Source organism: Trachemys scripta, chromosome 10 (assembly GCF_013100865.1).
Source record: "Trachemys scripta elegans isolate TJP31775 chromosome 10, CAS_Tse_1.0, whole genome shotgun sequence".
In the NCBI taxonomy this organism is placed as follows: Eukaryota; Metazoa; Chordata; order Testudines; family Emydidae; genus Trachemys; species Trachemys scripta.
In genome coordinates this window covers 51,043,270-51,061,181 of record NC_048307.1, presented here as the reverse complement: position 1 = coordinate 51,061,181, position 17,912 = coordinate 51,043,270, and the positions used below count along the sequence as shown (strand labels likewise).

At 43.5% G+C, this 17,912-nt stretch overlaps 1 protein-coding gene across 1 annotated transcript; it reads left to right on the top strand.

Moving 5' to 3' along the window:
* The first annotated feature begins 778 nt into the window (after positions 1-778).
* On the top strand, positions 779-16,217 carry CRABP1 (cellular retinoic acid binding protein 1). Its single transcript, XM_034784575.1, has 4 exons — positions 779-967; positions 1,637-1,815; positions 4,768-4,881; positions 15,881-16,217. The coding sequence occupies exons 1-4, from the start codon at positions 898-900 to the stop codon at positions 15,929-15,931; spliced, it is 414 nt and encodes a 137-aa protein (XP_034640466.1). The 5' UTR covers positions 779-897; the 3' UTR covers positions 15,932-16,217.
* Positions 16,218-17,912: the final 1,695 nt, after the last annotated feature.

Here is a 17,912-nt window from a genome sequence, read left to right as displayed (position 1 = left end):
TCCTAGGCTAACTCAGTGGGTTAGGTGAGTAAGAGTGATTTGATACTTGATTGTATGTAGTCTCATGGATGGGATGAGGTTTATTTAGACCCGAGGGAATCATGGATTTTTTCAGTTTAAGGACGAACTGAAAAATCTTGAAAAAGAAATTGTTGGTTTGTTTTGAACTGAAACTGAATTTCTTTAGTTCTCACTGAAACAAACAACAATAACAACAACAACAAAAAACCGGGGGAAATTGGTTTGTGTTTGGTGTTTTGGGTTGTTTCTCAGGTGTGTCTCGCCCTTTCCTTGTCTGTTTGTAATTAGCTACATTTCTGAGTCAAGGCCCATTTCCGTGTCTAGGTTTTCTGGACCAGAAATATTTGGCTAGGTTCATTCCATTACACCAGGCATGTGTTTGGCCCATATGCCTGCAAGATTGCGGGATGATAAAGGGACCTTTCCCCCTTTAGGAGGCTGAGGAGCTGTCACTGGAGGAATTAATGTATCATTCTGGCTATACCCTGCCTGCCTCCTTGGACAATGCCCCAGCTAAAGTCCATCCTGGGCACTGTTCCTCTGCGGATCCCCCTCTGCCTCTTGCTCCTTTCAATAGCTGGTGAATCTCTAGCCGGCTCCCAGCTGCAGGGCGAGTGACAGTTGGGGTCTCCCTTTGGGGAGCCCCAGGAGGTGGCTAGCTGGCTGAAGGCAGGGCGGGATGATGGATGGACGGGGGAGTGGATGGATGGATGCTGCCGAGTCCCAAGGGGGGCGAGGTGGAAGCGGGGGGTGGGAGTGACTCATTCACACAGCCGGCGCTTCAGCTCGCCCCGCTCACAAGGTGCCGGAGCTGAGAGCAGCCAGAGCCCGGGTCGATCCCTCCTGCCCCGCCGCGCACGCCCCGCCGCCTCCGACATGCCCAACTTCGCCGGCACCTGGAAAATGAAGAGCAGCGAGAACTTTGACGAGCTCCTGAAAGCGCTGGGTAAGGGGCGGGCGGGGCGCGTGTCTGCCCAGCGCCGGGCAGCCGGGACACTGGCTGGGCTGAGCCGGCGGGAGCAGCCCGCTGACCCGGAGAGTTTGCAGTGAAGTCAGTCAATCTGCAGCCGCGTGGCTCCGGCCCGGCTGCGCTGGCGGTGCGGGGCCAGGTGTCTGCTGCCGTCTCACCGCAGCCGCGGGGCCGGGGGCTGCGGAGACTTCGCCACACGGAGGGGCCGTGAGAGATGCTAGCCTGGGAAGAGACGTGCCAGCAGGTGGATACTAGCCCGCCTGGCACACGCAGAGCCGTTCACACTAGCCAGTGCCACCATGGTCCGTGCAAACCTGTCCGTAGTCTGAGTGATTAACGCACCTGCACGGTTCTGGCAAACGCCAAGCCATCACTGCTAACCCTACTGATAAACGCCGTCCTATCACTAAACCCAAGTATCCAGGGCAGACCTATTCATCCCAATGATTAATGGCACATTCATAATTAATAGTGCCACCGTTTAACTAAAGATCCCGCTACTAAATGCAATCCTCTTAATAACAGCTGTATTGCGGTGCGTGCCCTCTGGTTAATAGTGCACATGCTGTACAGCAGGGAGGTTACCGGTCCTGGAGGCGGATGGTTGGGTTAATGCTCTGCTTCCTGGTCTCCCCCTTTGCCCAGGTGTCAATGCGATGCTCAGGAAAGTGGCAGTGGCAGCCGCCTCCAAACCGCACGTGGAGATCCGCCAGGATGGGGACCAGTTCTACATCAAAACGTCTACCACCGTCCGCACCACTGAGATCAATTTCAAAGTAGGGGAGAGCTTCGAAGAGGAGACTGTGGATGGCAGAAAATGCAGGGTAAGGGTGAGGGAGAAGTGTAAGAGAGAGTGAGTGAGTGTGTGTGTGTGTGCGCGCGCGCGCGCAGCCTTGGCTGATGGTGTTTTCCCAACAGAAACCCCACCCTGGTAAAAGTGGTAATGGGGATTGAGTAAGAGTCTGAATAGAACACACCAGACCAAAGGTGGACACAGCTTCCCCTGTGTCCTAGGAAAAGCCCTTTGCTCTCCCAGAGTGGATTTCTCTAAGATCTCTGTAATTTTTATATGCGGCAGATAGATAAATTTCCACTGGCTCAAGACAATGGCATTGCCGACTTACTCCTTTACTCGGTCTTCTCTGCCTCATCCATCCCTAATCTGAAGTGTTTGGCTTTTGGCCTCAGTCTGGCATTGTTCCTCAGGGAGGGCAGTTTAAAATGAAAAGCAGCAAAAAGTATCAGGACCTGAAATAAGAGCTCAAGATGATTTTACACAATTCTTCTCCCTATCCCTTACATGCAGAAATTTTTCTGATTGCTTTTCCTTCTCTCTATTTTAATATGTCCCTATTGGTGAAAGACATTCCTTGATTTACTGTAACACAGACTGTGGATAAGCAACTAAGATCTCTGCCTTGAGTGCTGAGCAGAAATTAGTGGCACAAACTTGCTCATAACTTTTATCCTAAAACAAAACAGCCTAGTCTCAAATAAGAATTGCAGGATATTTTTAGCTTTGGCCTGAAATTCTTTTATCATAGTTCAAATGTATATCTTAATTTTTTGCTTAGATATTAATTGCTTGTATCTTTGATCTAATATTACATTGTGATTTTTAATTTTATGAGTGTAAACTTCAATGGCTGTCCATCCTCATTACACCACTTTCTTTGTTCAGTGTTATCTTTGAGATGTCTCATCTGTTTGTTTTGGTTTGGTTTTTTACACTTTGATGAGAAACTCTGGGCCTCATGTTTCCATTGCTCTGTACCTTGTATAGTCATTTACACTTGTGCAAAGTGGGTGTATAATACTACATTCTGATTTAGTTGCATCTTACATCCACTTTACACTGATATGAATACACAAGGCATAATGAAATAGAGAATTGGGACCTCTGTGGTGGGAGGAGGGGGTTGTATGAAAAAAAGTTCACACAGGACCAGGTTCTGATGCCCTTTACTCGCACTGAGTAGCATCTTGTTCCCTAAGTAGTTCCACTGATGTCAATGACACTACTCATCAATGCAAGTGCTACTCAGTGTGAGTAGTGTCATTGATATCAATGGAACTACTTTCAAAGTAAGAAGCAACTCAGTGCGACTAAAAGATATCAGAATCTAGCCCCAAACAAAGAGTAATATTTTAAAAAGGCAAAATAGTAGCAAAATATTTCTGATCATCCCAGGACCAACTTCTGAGTTCATTTGCATTGATGTAAATCCAGAGTAACTTCATCAAGTTTAGTACAATTACTATGGATTTAAACTGGTGTAACTGGGAGCCTGATCCTGGGAGATCTTGAGCACCCGCAAACTCCCATTGAATCTCTAGGATGAACAACGTATACAGATTAAACAGCTAATTCAAGAAATATCTCACTGGTTTTGTTAATTTCTTTCTCTTGGTGAAAGTAAAATTGAATTTGATCATCCAGAACACATCTGACTCCATTTTAAGTTTTATTGCTACATATAGAAAAACAATAATTATTGCTTTGAAAGTGGGCAATTTTTTAAAAATGAGTTTTGTGATGCAGTAAATTTTTTCCATGTGTGAAATTATATGAGTGAATTATATTGCTGAGCTCAATATAAAATTGAGCTGTGGCTATGATATAGAAATTGACAGAAAAATAACATCATGATATAGCTTGCAGTACCTGACAAAATAGCTGAATGTTTATAGATTCTGAAACACTTTACAAGAAAAGAGGGTCTTATTCTGCAGTCTGACCTGATCTATTGTTCACACAAACAAATAAGGATCCAGGATAGTTGGAATGAAAAGCATAACATGTATAACTCTGCCATATTGGTTTTAAAAGGCTATAATTTTGAAAGAATCATTGTTTTTTATATAAAGGAAATGGCAATTTTTTATATAAAAGAAAAGTTTTTCCTTTGGAAAGTCAGGGAAGTGTTGACTTTAAATTTTTTTTTATCATCACAGACTAATGAATGTCTCCCATGTGCTAGTTGTAAAGCAATTACTTGTGCATTCATTACGGGGCATCCTTCTGCACAGCTGTTCCACTGCATTGTGGAATAATAATTCAACACTAGGAGGAAAAGCAATGGAGAGCCTGTGCTTGCCTGCTTGTTAAAACAGTATGAAATGCCATGATTTCTCACCTCAAAATAGCTTTATAGTAATAATTCCAAGTGCTCTGAAAAAATGTCCTAGTGTATTTCAGTCTTCACACCCTCCCCCATATTAATTTTTTAAAAAACCCAAAATATCCAAATTCTAGTGCTACTACTTTAATTTAGTTGCTTTGTACCTTGCTTGTTAGAACCATATGTTAACCTTACAAGTAACCTAGAACAGTGCCATATAGAATAAAGATTATAAATGGATTATAAGCTGCTTTTATGCCATGAGGTGGTAAATAACATGTCAGCTCATGCCAGATCTTTACAAAGATACTAAGTTATTACATGTTAATTAATAAAACTTCTCAGTTCTCATCATTAAGATTTTTATGAGAATTAAAGGACCTAATTTGGATGCACGGAAATAAACACAGTGTTACATTGAGACGTCAAATTTGCAATTATTCTTGTTAATTATACGTGTGTATCTCCAAAACAGCCATCCCCAACCTTCTTTATTTTACCACTTTCTGTTGATATGCCTTTCTCCCTTGCTATTATCTACCATGTGTTGCTCTTTTACTGCAGCAATTATTCTCTGTAGTGTTCATTGTTGTCTCTCTGCCTCATGCTGCCAGGGAATATAATTAATGTTACTAATGGTTTTCTTGCCTGCAGAGTTTAGCCACTTGGGAGAATGAAAACAAGATCTATTGCAAACAAACTCTTATTGAGGGAGGGGGCCCTAAAACATATTGGACTCGGGAATTAGCTAACGATGAGCTGATTTTGGTAAGAACCTTTCACCTTTCCAGTGCATACATTGTACTAATAGGTTTTGTTGCTATGTAATCGGACTGTTACTTTTTTCCATTCATTATTGTGAAACACGCTGTATATATTAAATGCATTTGAAAGGCCAGGATGCTCCTAACCCCTCTTCAGTGCAATTCACAGACAATGGCTTTTTAAAATCGTTGTTCTCAAAAAAATTACCAAAATATATTCTTTTGTTTTAGCTGCGTCTAAACACTTAGTGGTAAAATAACCATAATGAGCCAACTCCAGTTCTATAAATGCAGAGTAACTCCAGTGATTTCAGTTGTAATTGCAGATTTTATCAGTGTAAGTCAGAGCAGAGAATTTGACCTAATTTCTGGAGAACTGCCTGCTTTGATTTATCTGGAAAAATATCCTTTTCCTCGTCCTTTTTTTGGTACATGTGTAATAAGTTGCTTCTTATCACATGATGTGTGACAAAGGAATGCCTGGCATACTGTTAGCACTATATAACCTCCCTCCGATAAGTAGGAACATGTCACCCCATCCTCTTATCACCTCTGACTCCCTGCTCATCTCTGAACTCCATTCAGAATTGCCCTCTGTTTTCAAGATTCCTGGACTTGCTCTTCCTTATGTCTGAAATCATATCCACCTATGTCCAGCTCCGATCAATCTGCTTCTTCAGTCCTTGCGTTCCCTCTGCCACTCCTATATAACACTCCACACTCGGGCAGGAGTAGTTCTGCCTCATGTATCTGGAACTGGATCCCTCCACCTGAGCCAGTGAGGATACATCTACTCAGGATACATCAAAGACCTGTGGCACAGCCGCAGCCGGATTGGGTCAGCTGACTTGGGTTTACAGGGCTCAGATTGTGGGGCTAAAAATTGCTGTGTAGATGTTCAAGCTCAGGCTGGAGCCTGAGCCCTGGGACCCTCCACCCTCGCAGTAGGGGTGTAGATGTACCCTCAGTCACATTCAGTCTATTTATTTCTTCTACAGTTGTCATCTTGGTACTGATATCTCTTCTCTGAATCTCACCTCAGTGCCCAGCCCTGCTACAACTGCAGCTGTGATCTGTAACTGGCTAGAGACATGGTCACTTTAACATGATTACAAGTATCACAATTCAATTTGTGCCCACACAATAGCCTTTCCCCACAACAGCAGTTTGCACATCCAAAGTCACTGCATTGCCTGTTTGTATCAGTGCATTCTGGGTAAATCTAGCAAGCTATCCCAAGGATGGTCCAGTGGTTAGAGCAGTAGTCTCTGCTGTGGGAGATCCAAGGTAGTTCTTGCTCTGCCACAGACATCCTGTGCAGTCACGGGCAAATCACTTGGCCTCTCTATGCCTCAGTTCCCTATCTGTAAAATGGTGCTAATAGCAGTGCCTTATCTCACAGGAGTATTGTAAGGATATGTACATTAAAGATTGTAAGGTACTCAGATACTACAATGATGGGGACCATATAAGTATCTTAGATAGACAGACAGAATAGTACCTCAGCCAGGGAATAGAGTTTCTGGAGAACATGCTGTCTGGGATGGAGGCAGTCAACTGACTTATAGCACACACAACAATGAGGAGGGGATTTTTAGTCCAGAACACTGGGGCATACCTCTGCTCTTATGAAAGATACCAATACAATCTAACCTTCATGTAATCCAGACAGGAGCTCTGTTTTTTAAGGTCTCATCGGAAAAGGCTGGGGGGAACCTAGATCTGATCCTGTGTAGACAAGAAGCTTTTAGAATGTTAATGTTGTTATTTCAGACAGTAAGGAACAGTGTTTCTAGGAATGGGGTGGATGTTATTAGTGAAATCGCACTGGTTTCCATAAATATGAACACCCAGATCCTTGGTTATTTCTATTTATTCAACTTTAGTAAGCCTTCATGTTACCCAGATACTTAGGAAGCAGGGAGCTCTACCCTCTGTTACATATCTTTTTTTTACTGATACAAACAGAATTTATTTCCAAGTGTCATTTTTCCATCTCTCTAACAAAGCATTTTTGGATTTTGTCATCTAAGCAACCTGCTCATGAGGCGTCTGCAAAACCAAGGCCAACTCTTACAGTACAAGCAGGAGATCCGATTGTAATGCTGTCACCTCTTGCAGCCACGAAACAAACTGACCCAACTGGGAAAGGAGAGTGAGGTTAAGAAACACAATATGGACTCATAGAATATAAGGCTAGAAGGAACCATTGTACTCAGCTAGTCTAACCTCCTCTATCACCAGAGGCCATAGGACTTCCCAGAATTAATTCCTATTTAAACTAGAGCAGTGGTTTTCAACCTTTTTTCATTTGTGGACCCTAAAAAATTTCAAATGGAGGTATGAATCTCTGGAAATCTTGGGGTCTGCAGACCACAGGTTGAAAATCACTGAACTAGGGCATGTTTTTTTAGAAAGATATCCAATCTTAATTTTAAAAGGCTTTCTCTTTTGAAGGTTTTTGCTTGAACCATAATGACTGGGAGTTGAAATTCACCCTGGTGCAATTTTCTGCAAGCATTGGTTTAAAGCTTAATGTTTCCCAGCTCTAACCTCCTTCTCAGGCCTCCCTCCTCTTCAAGAAACACCTCCTTCTCCTGTAATCCTTCCCATAGCTCCCCAGTCAGCCTACCCCAGCTCCCTTCTAGCAGAGCTCAGGAGATGAGCTGGAGGGAGCCCCATTCCTGTGCGCTTTGGGGGTCTCTGCAACTGGGACAGCTGCCTTGCATGGAGCAGAACCTGTGCTGGTAGTGTATGAGCCGTGCAGGGCTGGTACCTGATCCTTTGAAAAGAGACAGTATTGAGTTATTTCAGGTATAGCATCATACATTTCACTACCAAGGTGATTTTTTTTTTTGCATCTGTGTTTGTCTTCCCCCAAAATCATCTTTGCTCTTTGTTCATCTTATCTTGGGAAAATTTGGGAAAGGTGTTTTTGGTACGTCAAGAATAAATCTTGTTCATCTAAGGCCAGATGGTCTATGGAGGCAGGATCAGATGCCTCTTTTAAAAAAGACACGTTAACACTTTTTAAAAGTATTTTAAAGATGCTTTCTCCACTATTATTTATAGTAATCCCATTGGAAGTATGGCAATGGCGCCTTCATATTTAATAGTATTATTATTCTCCATCACAGATTTGTTAGTATAGGGTTTCTCAGAAATGTTAGGTTGTGCTTGTTTGGTTTGGGGTTTTTTTGAGTATTGAAAACTTGGATTTTCAAATATTTTTGAATAAAAATGGATATAAAGGATTACATGGGATGTCCAAACAAAAAGGGAGGTGAGGAGGGAACTTGTGAAAGTTCAGATTTCTTACTTTGAGAGTATCCTTAACTATCCTTAACTTTTAAATTCGAATGCAGATACTGGGCCAGATTCTGATCTTATTTACACAAGAACATCATTCGCTAGAGTTACTCTGGATTTATACTAGTGTAATCAGGACCAGAGTCTGACACAGCATATGTATTTCATGTACAGGTCTAAAAATAAAGATGTATGGTTGAGGTCATTTTAAAATAAGGTCTTTTTTCCTTACTCACTAATTGTGATTCTATTGTTTTTTTGCTGTTATTGCACTCTTCTGTGACATTAATGAGCTGTCCATCACTCATGCAAATTAGGAGGGACAAAGGGTCTGCTCTTACCCAGAATTAAAGGTTGCTGCCTTCAAGTATTAGCTGTTCAAATTAGAATAATTTATATTCTATCTTTTCTGTGTTGCTTCTTTCATGACTGCTCAGCCCCTTATAATTTTTAGTATGTTCTGTATCACAAATGCTATATAGTAGATGATTTATGAAGCATGGCTTTAAAAAACAGCTTCAAACCAAATTTTGCACAGTTCACATGTCACACAGGGGTTCTCAGAATCAATTATAGCAAGGGTCAAAGATCAGATGTTTGAGGGGTCTGAAGCTTGGTTTCCAGTCCCCTTCCTCTCCCTGGAAAAATCATGCCATAGTTGATTAAAACTGGTGAACTGTGGAGCATAGATGAATGATTGAACATTTTTTAAATTATATTTCTGGATTCTGAAATTAAACATGGCAGGTAAGATGGCCCAACACAGATTGGAGAGATATTCCACAGCTGAGTGCCAAAGTGTGTCTGTGGGGGTTTAAGCCTTGGAATTAAACCACTTAAAGGTTTAATGCTTCCTATATTTTAAAAAAGTATGATCTTAAGTAATCAAGTGGAGGGTCTGCTCCCCAGTGCTTAATTTTTGAGCCTCAGCACCTCGAGGCTTGGCAGTTCATAGCTCCGGCAACTCTGGGCTTGCTGCATCGGTTATGAAAGTAAAAAAGATTGCTTGAGCCCCATCACCTCTTGAAATACAAATTAAATATTGCTGCTCCCACTGACGTCAATGCAGGTTTTGCCATTGGCCTCAACAAAAGCAAGATCTAGCTCAGAATCCAATGTCCATATATGTTTAAGTACTGGAGATACCTTAAGCATTATTTGAATATGCATCCTGTTGTAATACCATCTGTAATACAACTGACTGACTGATATGGGTATTTAGTAATACAAGTTAGGAGATAGAGTTGTCCATTGGATAGACCATTGGACTGCAAGTCAGGAGATCTGGCTTCTATTCTTGCCTTTGTCACTTCCTGTGTGACAATTTTCAAACTTGGGTATTCTAAACTTAGGCATCCAAATAAGTGGCCTGATTTTGAGGGGTACTGAGCATTGACTTTGATGGGCACTATAAATCGTAAATAATAAAGAGGACAGGTCACTGATACAGAGCAATCTGGCTCACTTGATAAGCTGGTCACAAGCAAACAATATACCTTTTCATACAGGTGAGTGTAAATGCATATATCTAGGAACAAAGAATGTAGGCCATACTTAGAAGGCGGGGGACTCTGTCTTGGGAAGCAGTGACTCTGAAAATTATTTGGAGATCATGGTGGATAATCAGCTGAACTTGAGGTCGCAGTGTGATGCTCAGGTCAAAAGGGCTAATGTGATCCTTGGATGCATAAACAGGGGAATCTTGAGTAGGAGTAGAGAAGTTATTTTATCTTTGTATTTGGCACTGGTGTAACCACTGCTGGAATACTGTGTCCAGTTCTGGTGTCCACAGTTCAAAAAGGATGTTGATAAATTGGAGAGGGTTCAGAGAAGAGCCATGAGAATGATCAAAGGATTAGAAACTGACATTAGTGACCCAGTGATAGACTCCAGGAGCTCAATCTATTTATCTTAACAAAGAGAAGATTAAGGGGTGATGTGATCAGTCTGTAAATACGTTCTTGGGGAAAACTATTTGTCTGCTAGAGGGAAGAGACCATTATCAAAGGTATAACAAGATCCAGTGGTTGGAAGTTGAAGCTAGACAAATTCAGACTGTAAATAAGGTATATATTTTTAACTGTGGGGGTAATTAACCATTAGAACAATCTACTAATGGCTGGGGTGGAACCTTCATCACTGGCAATTTTTAAATCAAAATTGAATGTTTTATAAAAGATATGCTCTAGTTCAAACAGGAATTGTGCTGGGGAAGTTCTACAGCCCATTTTATGCAGGTGGTCAGACTAAATGAGCACAATGGTCCCTTCTGGCCTTGGAATCTATGAAAAAGCTGTGGCAGTCTCTCTATTAAAGTACTGGGGACCTAGCTAATGTCCACTAGGGTGACCAGATGTCCCGATAAAATCGGGACCGTCCCGATTTTTAGCTCTTTGTCCCACGTCCCGACCGATTTCTGGTCGGGACGCAATTTGTCCCGATATTTTGCTCCCCCGGCAGCACTTCGCTTTTTTTTTTTTGCTCGGCCGGCAGCACTCGGCCTTTTTTTTTTTTTTTTTGCCAGCCCCAGTGTCTCGATATTTTCTTCATCTCATCTGGCCACCCTAATGTCCACTGTTGTCAATGGGAGCCCGTTCATTGACTGATCAGGTCCTGGGTGAAATTGCAGAGTGCAAATTGATGGATTATCCCATTCTGCAAGGAATTAGGGCCTGCAGTAGAGCTAGGCTCCAAGCAGCCTCATCACTAGAGCTGGCCAGCAGAAGGCTGCCTGATTGGCCATGCCATCTAGGGGCCAGCAGTCCTGCTCGTAAGCCAGCAGCAGCTCATTGGCTGCTAAGTGCTTGTGCCCACCACTGTGCCTACTCCTGTGTTACCTTTCCTGCTGCTCCTGGGTGCTTGCACTCAGCCTTGCTTCTGTCTCACCCTTGCCTTGAATTCCTAACTCCCTCAGCTCTGGTATCTAGCTCCTGACCTCCAGCTTGACCCTTGGCTCCAGCTTCCAAGTACTGACTGCAGCTCTGACCCTAGTCCTTGGTTCCTGATGCCTGCTCTGACCATTAGGCACTGACCACTAGACTAGACTGCCTTTGCCCTGGCTGCCTGACATAGGCTGTGTTTGCATTGAATTTTCTGTCCCTTTCAGGTACAGGCTGTGACAAGGCAGGTGTAGGATCAGGGCCGGCTCCAGGCACCAGCGAAGGAAGCACGTGCCTGGGGCGGCACATGCTAAGGGGCGGCATTCTGTCCATTCTTGGGGTGGCAGAGTCTGGGCGCCTTTTTTTTTTTTTTTTGCTTTGGCAGTTCAGGTGGCTTTTTGTTTTTTTGTTTTTGTTTTTTGCTTGGAGCGACAAAAAGGTAGAGCTGGCCCTGTGTAGGATGCTATATTGTAATTTCAGAAATAATAAACTTAAGACACTATAATAACTTACACTTAGATACAGCACATACCCCAGCACTTTACAAACCTTAAGCCTCACTGCATCCTTGTAAGGTGAGTTTTATCCCTATTGTACAGATGGGGAAAATGAGACAGAAAAAGACTCGTGACTGTCTGAAGGTTATACAGTGAGCCAGTGGCAGAATATATTAATATAAACAAAGTCTTGAATTCCACCCATTATGCTGTTATGTCTAGACAGGGCTGATTCTTGGCTTCCTATGTTTCACATGATAGCTCTCCTTTAAATTTGTACTTAGTAGACAGAAGCAAGAGACTGGTTAAAAGTCAATTATTTGGGTTTGGATCCAGATTAAGTTTAGATGAAAGTTTAGGTTTGAGGCTAATGAGAAAGGATGGAAATATCAAAAGCATTAAAGGGAATTGTGTGCCCAGTTCCTGTTGATTTACAATGGATGTTAGGTGCCTTTTGAAATCCCCCCCTTTGTCATTAGTGTTGGTTTCAGATTTGACAGTGCTGGACTCTTCCAAGATGCTTTTTGAAGATTTCAGTCCCAGACACGCTGTACTGTCTATCTTGATTTCTACCCTCTTGTATAATGATATTCTTATGAGATCTGCTATTCTGATGAGATTTCTTCCACATCTCTTCCAATCTAGAACCCAAACCTTAGGGGCAGATTCAGATGGAGGGACTCTCCTGTCTCCTCAAACCACTCCCCCTCCCTAAATCCAGTGAATTTCAGGGCAGGGGGTTGTTAGATTAGAATCCCTCCATCTGAATCTGTGCCTAAATTTGGGCCTCTCTCTATCTAGCCATTTCAGTTAGAAAGTGAAGGATTCCGCAGTGGTTGAAGGGTTTATTTCCCTCTGTTTCTCATTATAGGGCACATTTGATAAATTAAACTCCATGCAAGCTGGTTGTTTATATTTTTAGTGTGTAACTTTTTAAAGCAGACCTTTACAAATGGGCTGAATTAAAGAGCAATGTTCCCATGATTTTTGTTGTTGTTGTTGTTCAGTGGCTGCAGCTCAGCAAGGCTGATTGATGGTCTTCGGAAATTACAAGGATTTTACATTGCTGAGCAAATTCGCCAAGATTTCCAAGGACTAATTGCTGGCATTTCATTTTGCGCATGTACAGCACAGCAGTGAGGCTAATGCTCCAAGGATCCTGCTAGCTGCTAAGTGAAATGCTGGCACATACAGTTTATATAACATGTTTTATTGTCTTATACATTATAAGGTTTATTCCGGCCTGTGCCTGAACATGCTGTTTGGTTTTAGTTCAGATAATATACTGGAATCATAGAGACTGAGTCCTGCCTTTCCTGAACAACGGAATTGCCCATTGAAGTTGATGTGTGTTCTGCTCATGAAATGGCTGCAGGACTGGACCTATACTGTGCAGAAGTCTAGTCAGAGCTCTTCTGAGTCTCCATTAAAATGTATTTTCCTCTGTCTAGGAACTGAGCTCACGGTCCAGCAGTGTGCAGAACTCAATGGGCATTACATGTGGGGAAGGGCTTCAACATCTGTTTTTTTGGTAGTTTAGAGTTGAATGGTAAATTGATTTATGGCTTGATTGTGCCATTCTTATGAAGGGGAACACTTATATGATCATTCCTGTTGATTTTAATGGGACATCTCACAAGACTAGATGCTCACCAATGTATGAGGTGCACAACTGTGTCCTTAACATGTATCTGTGAAGCAAAGTCATGTGTAACTTCAAAGAAAAGGAGTGCAGCAAGTATGAGTATGTCCCTCCAATTCATAACTTTCTCTGCTCAACAATATGGTTTAATGCCATTTCACTAATAATGCTACTATGCTAAACTTTTAGGCTTTTCAAAATTTTCCAACATGGGTGCCTAAAGTTAACAACTTAAATCCACATTTAGGCGCCTAAATAAGTAGCTCTACTTTCAAAGGGGCTGGAAATCAGACCACTTATTAGGTGTCCAACTGTGGATTCAGGTGGCTAACTTTAGGCACCCAAGTTTTAAAAATTTACCTATAAAATATAAAACATCAGAGCTAAAAAATGCACCACACTCCTATAGCATCCGAGAAACCACATAATCTAGTCTGGCTCTTCAGGAAAGGAACAATGTCTAGCTCTGTTTGAAGTGTCATGTCAATGGCACTCAATAGGTGACTATTAGCAAAGAGTCTTCTAAATCACGTGGAAACTTTGCATGTGTAGCTAGGGAAGAAGTGTAGAGGACTTTTGCCCCCTAACTCTTGCAGAGAATGTGTGCCCACAGTCAGTTTTATTTTGTTTTATTTCTATTAATATTATTTGTATTATAGTAGCACCTAAAGGCCCAACCCCCATTGTGTTGAGCACTGTACATACATAATAAAAAGGAAATCCAGCCTCAAAACTCTTATAAACAAAATAAAATTGCTTAAAACCATCACAGCAATAAAACCCCTCAGGGGCACCATTCCTACACTCCTTTCTCTGGCATAGCTCCTGCTGAAGTTACCTGGCATGTGTGCATATTTTTGCAAATTTTATCAGAAAACCATCTTAAGATGGGGTAAATCTGGTGGGGTATTAGTGTGCGATGCTGGATTATATGGCTGTGGGGAACTGGCTGAATCCTTTAACTGTTCATTTCCAGCCATTTTGATGTTCAGATTTTTTAAAAAGGTATAAAGGTTTATACGATAAGCTCTTTATACACATAAAAATAACTTTTTTCACTCCCCACCAGCCCTCTGCCCCCCCTCCCAAAACCTATTAAATGTTTTTTCTTCTCATCGAGGCCAACAGAATAAAAAAACGTGCGGTTTTTAGGCCACAATGTTTTAAAGAGATGGTGGGCCAAAAAAAGCATTGGAATTTTTTTTTTTAAAGTAAACCACAGCTAAATCTTCATAACCCTGGATCTGAGCCCAATTAGCTGGCTTCAGTGGAGCTATGTCAGTTTACACCAGCTGAGGATCCTACCCCATAACTTGCTAAATGCAGGCCTGAAAAACCACCAGTTTAGAGTACTGAATGTACAACATGGCTAAGTGAATATTGCATTTGAACTCTTTCTTGTCAGTATTTTCTGACTCTTCTCTGCTTGATTCCTTCACCAGTAATATTTTATTTAATCTTTAGCTTTTGCAATTAGTTAGTCAGTCTGATCAGTCTCTGCAGTGCAGGTATCTACAAACACACTGGTGTTTACACAGGTTCCCCGGCTGGCCCCCACAATAACTATCCTGCCCCCAATGTCCTGATTAATCAATATTGTGAAATCACTCCAGTAGAATTACCATTTAAGTGCACTACAGTACTACTGGTGACTTAAAACACAACAGACATCTGGGGGGCCTATCTATAACTCCATTCAAACACCAGAAATACGGCTCTTGGTACCCGGTGCTTCCATGAACTGGTCAACTACTGAGGCTGGGGTTGGGGAATTGGATGTCTTAGGGGATTGCTAATGGGATATAGAGTCCCTGATCTCTAGATCAGTGACTCTCAGTTATGATCAAAAGTTGATGCCATCTGATGGCTTTTTGGTGATGGGAAATGAGTTTGCCTCAGACAGATTCCAAGTGGATAAGTGCCCATGTCAGAAATCATCAGCAGAATTGGCAAGTTTATTGGTAGATTCAGCAGAAGGGCCGAGGATCGAATGGGTAATGCAAGGAGACTCAGCTACCCTCTCACTCCCAAAGGAGAAAGATCCAGGTCAGGGTCAGGACTCCCGGTCAGAGCAGCGTGGGGATACTCACACTGATGCGGTCTACACTATAGCTGGAAAAAGAGGATTTCAATCTGTAGGTCTGTCATGTCAACATCTTACAGCAGCATCATACATTGACAGGTTTTATATATATATAGTATATATGGACCAGATCCTCAGCTGGTGAAAATCAGCATTGCTCCATTGACCTCACTGGAGCTACACTGATTTACACCAGCTGAGGAACTGGGCAGCTGAGCAGTCAGTCTTGTACATGCAGTCAATCTGATCTGAATCCCACCCATAGCACCCTTAATTCAGACAAAACCATTCAAAAATTGTGACTGTTTTCAAATATAAAAGCCTAGTACATTCCAACTTCTCTTGCCATTCACAAATGCAAGCTAAGAAACTGTAGAAAAATTATGAGGTTCCGGGTTATTTCTCTCTCTGACAAACTTCATTGTGTCTGGGAAAGAGACCCACCTCCAGTACATTAACCTTTGCTTTGGCAAAGCTGCAATTTAATGTGTGCTATACCACTAGCTAGTATGGTAAAATTAATATACTCCTAAAAATTGTATGTCATTTTTGCCTATTACCTCTCTGCTGATTGATTTCTGTTTCTTTTCAAGACTTTTGGTGCCGATGATGTTGTGTGCACAAGAATTTATGTAAGAGAATGAAGAACACCAATTGACTTGTCATCTGGGATGGAGTAGAGGATGAAGAGGCAGCCGTTGTGAGAAAATCCTGCATAATGAATATCTATGTGTACTGTTACTAATGCAGCGTTGTATGTGACCAAGTGTGTCATAACAGAATCCATATCTATTGTTAAGTGTATTTTGCTTTTGTTTTGCATAACAAACACTGTTCCTTTTGATTCTTATGCCATCGCTTTTCTGTCTACTTTGTATTTTGTAGTTAAAAATTTGTATCGGTTATTAAATTTATTGGGCATAACTCACAGCTGTTTTGTTAGGTGTTTTGGATTGAAAGCCCAACAAAACATTCTAGGGCTAGTATGGGCCAACTGGGCACAGCCCCATGTTGGGGGCAGTGCAGCGTCCCACTGAGCCTGGGAAGCACTGGAGACTCTCTGCATGCCTTCCAGAGCTCTCCAATGTGTAAGGGGAGTACACAGCTACTACCCCTTTTTAAGGGATGCAGCATGCTCCTGCAGAGAGCCATGGCTCTGCTTCCGCTCTACCTCTTCACACCCCCTTTAGGGCACCACCAGGGAACAATCTCTGTGCTGCTTTGAGTGGAGGGACTGCCATTCTGTTGCAAGCCATGCAAGGTGGGGAAAGCTCCTCCCACTACATGTCCACAATATAGCTAGGCGGGAACTACCATTTTAACACTGGCATCAGCCCACTTTCCCCAGTGGTGACAGCTATTAGCCCAGAAGTGGGCAAACTACGGCCTGCGGGCCACATCTGGCCCGCAGGACCCTCCAGCCTGGCCCCTGAGCTCCTGGCCCAGGAGGCTAGCCCCTGGCCCCTCCCCTGCTGTTCCCCCTCCCCCACAGCCTCAGCTTACTGCACCGCCAGTGCAATGCTTTGGGTGGCGGGGCTGCAAGCTCCTGGAGCAGCACAGCTGCAGAGCCTGGCCTGAGCCGGTGCTCTGTGCTGCGTGGTGGCGACGGCGTGGCTGGCTCCAGCCGGGCAGTGCAGCTGTAGCACCACCAGCCACCGGTGCTCCAGGCAGCACGGTAAAGGGGGCAGGGAGCAGGGGGGTTAGATAGAGGGCAGGGGAGTTTGGGGTGGTGATCAGGGGTGGGGGTGTGGATAGGGGTCGGAGCGGTCAGAAGGCGGGTAATGGGGGTTGAATGGGGACAGGGATCCTGGGGGGCAATCAGGAAGGAGGGAGGGTTGGATGGGGCAGCGGGGGGTAGCCAGGGGCAGGGGTTCCGGGGACAGTCAGGGGACAGGGAGAAGGGGTGGTTGGATGGGGCAGGAGTCCCGGGGGGCAATCAGGAAAGAGAGGGGTGGTTGGATAGGGTGGGGTCCTGGGGGGACAGTCAGGAATGAGAGGAGGGGTTAGGTGGGACAGCAGGGGGGAAGTCAGGGGTGGGGGTTCCGGGGACAGGAAGCGGGGGGGTGTGGATGGGGCAGGGGTTCTGGGGGGGTTGTCAGGGGGTGAGAAACAGGGTGGGGGCGGATAGGGGGTGGGAGCTGGGCCACGCTTGGCTGTTTGAGGAGGCACAGCCTCCTCTAACCGGCCCTCCATACAATTTCCGAAATCCAGTGCAGCCCTCAGGCCAAAAAGTTTGCTCGCCCCTCCATTAGCCACTCACAATAAAACCCCAAGTTTGATTTAAAGGCAAACAATGTTTTTGTAATTTCTCACAGTGATTGCTATCACACCAGGACATCTTGGATCTCTCCAGAGAGCAGTCAGACCATAACACACCTTGCCTACTATCCTTTGTCATTAAAGGGTAGAGCAGAGGAAAGCTACGGAGACCCCCTACTGAACTTTTCCTTTTGTGGTTCACTTATAACACTGAGAATTTCTTATGGACCCATGGCGTCTCTCAGCACCCCCTTCCCGCTCACTACTTGTGCCTCAATATTTCAACCTGTGAAGAGCCAGAAAGGGCTTGGTGGACCATAGCTTGAGAACCACAGAAAGTATCTCCATGCCTGCTGAGTGGAGCTC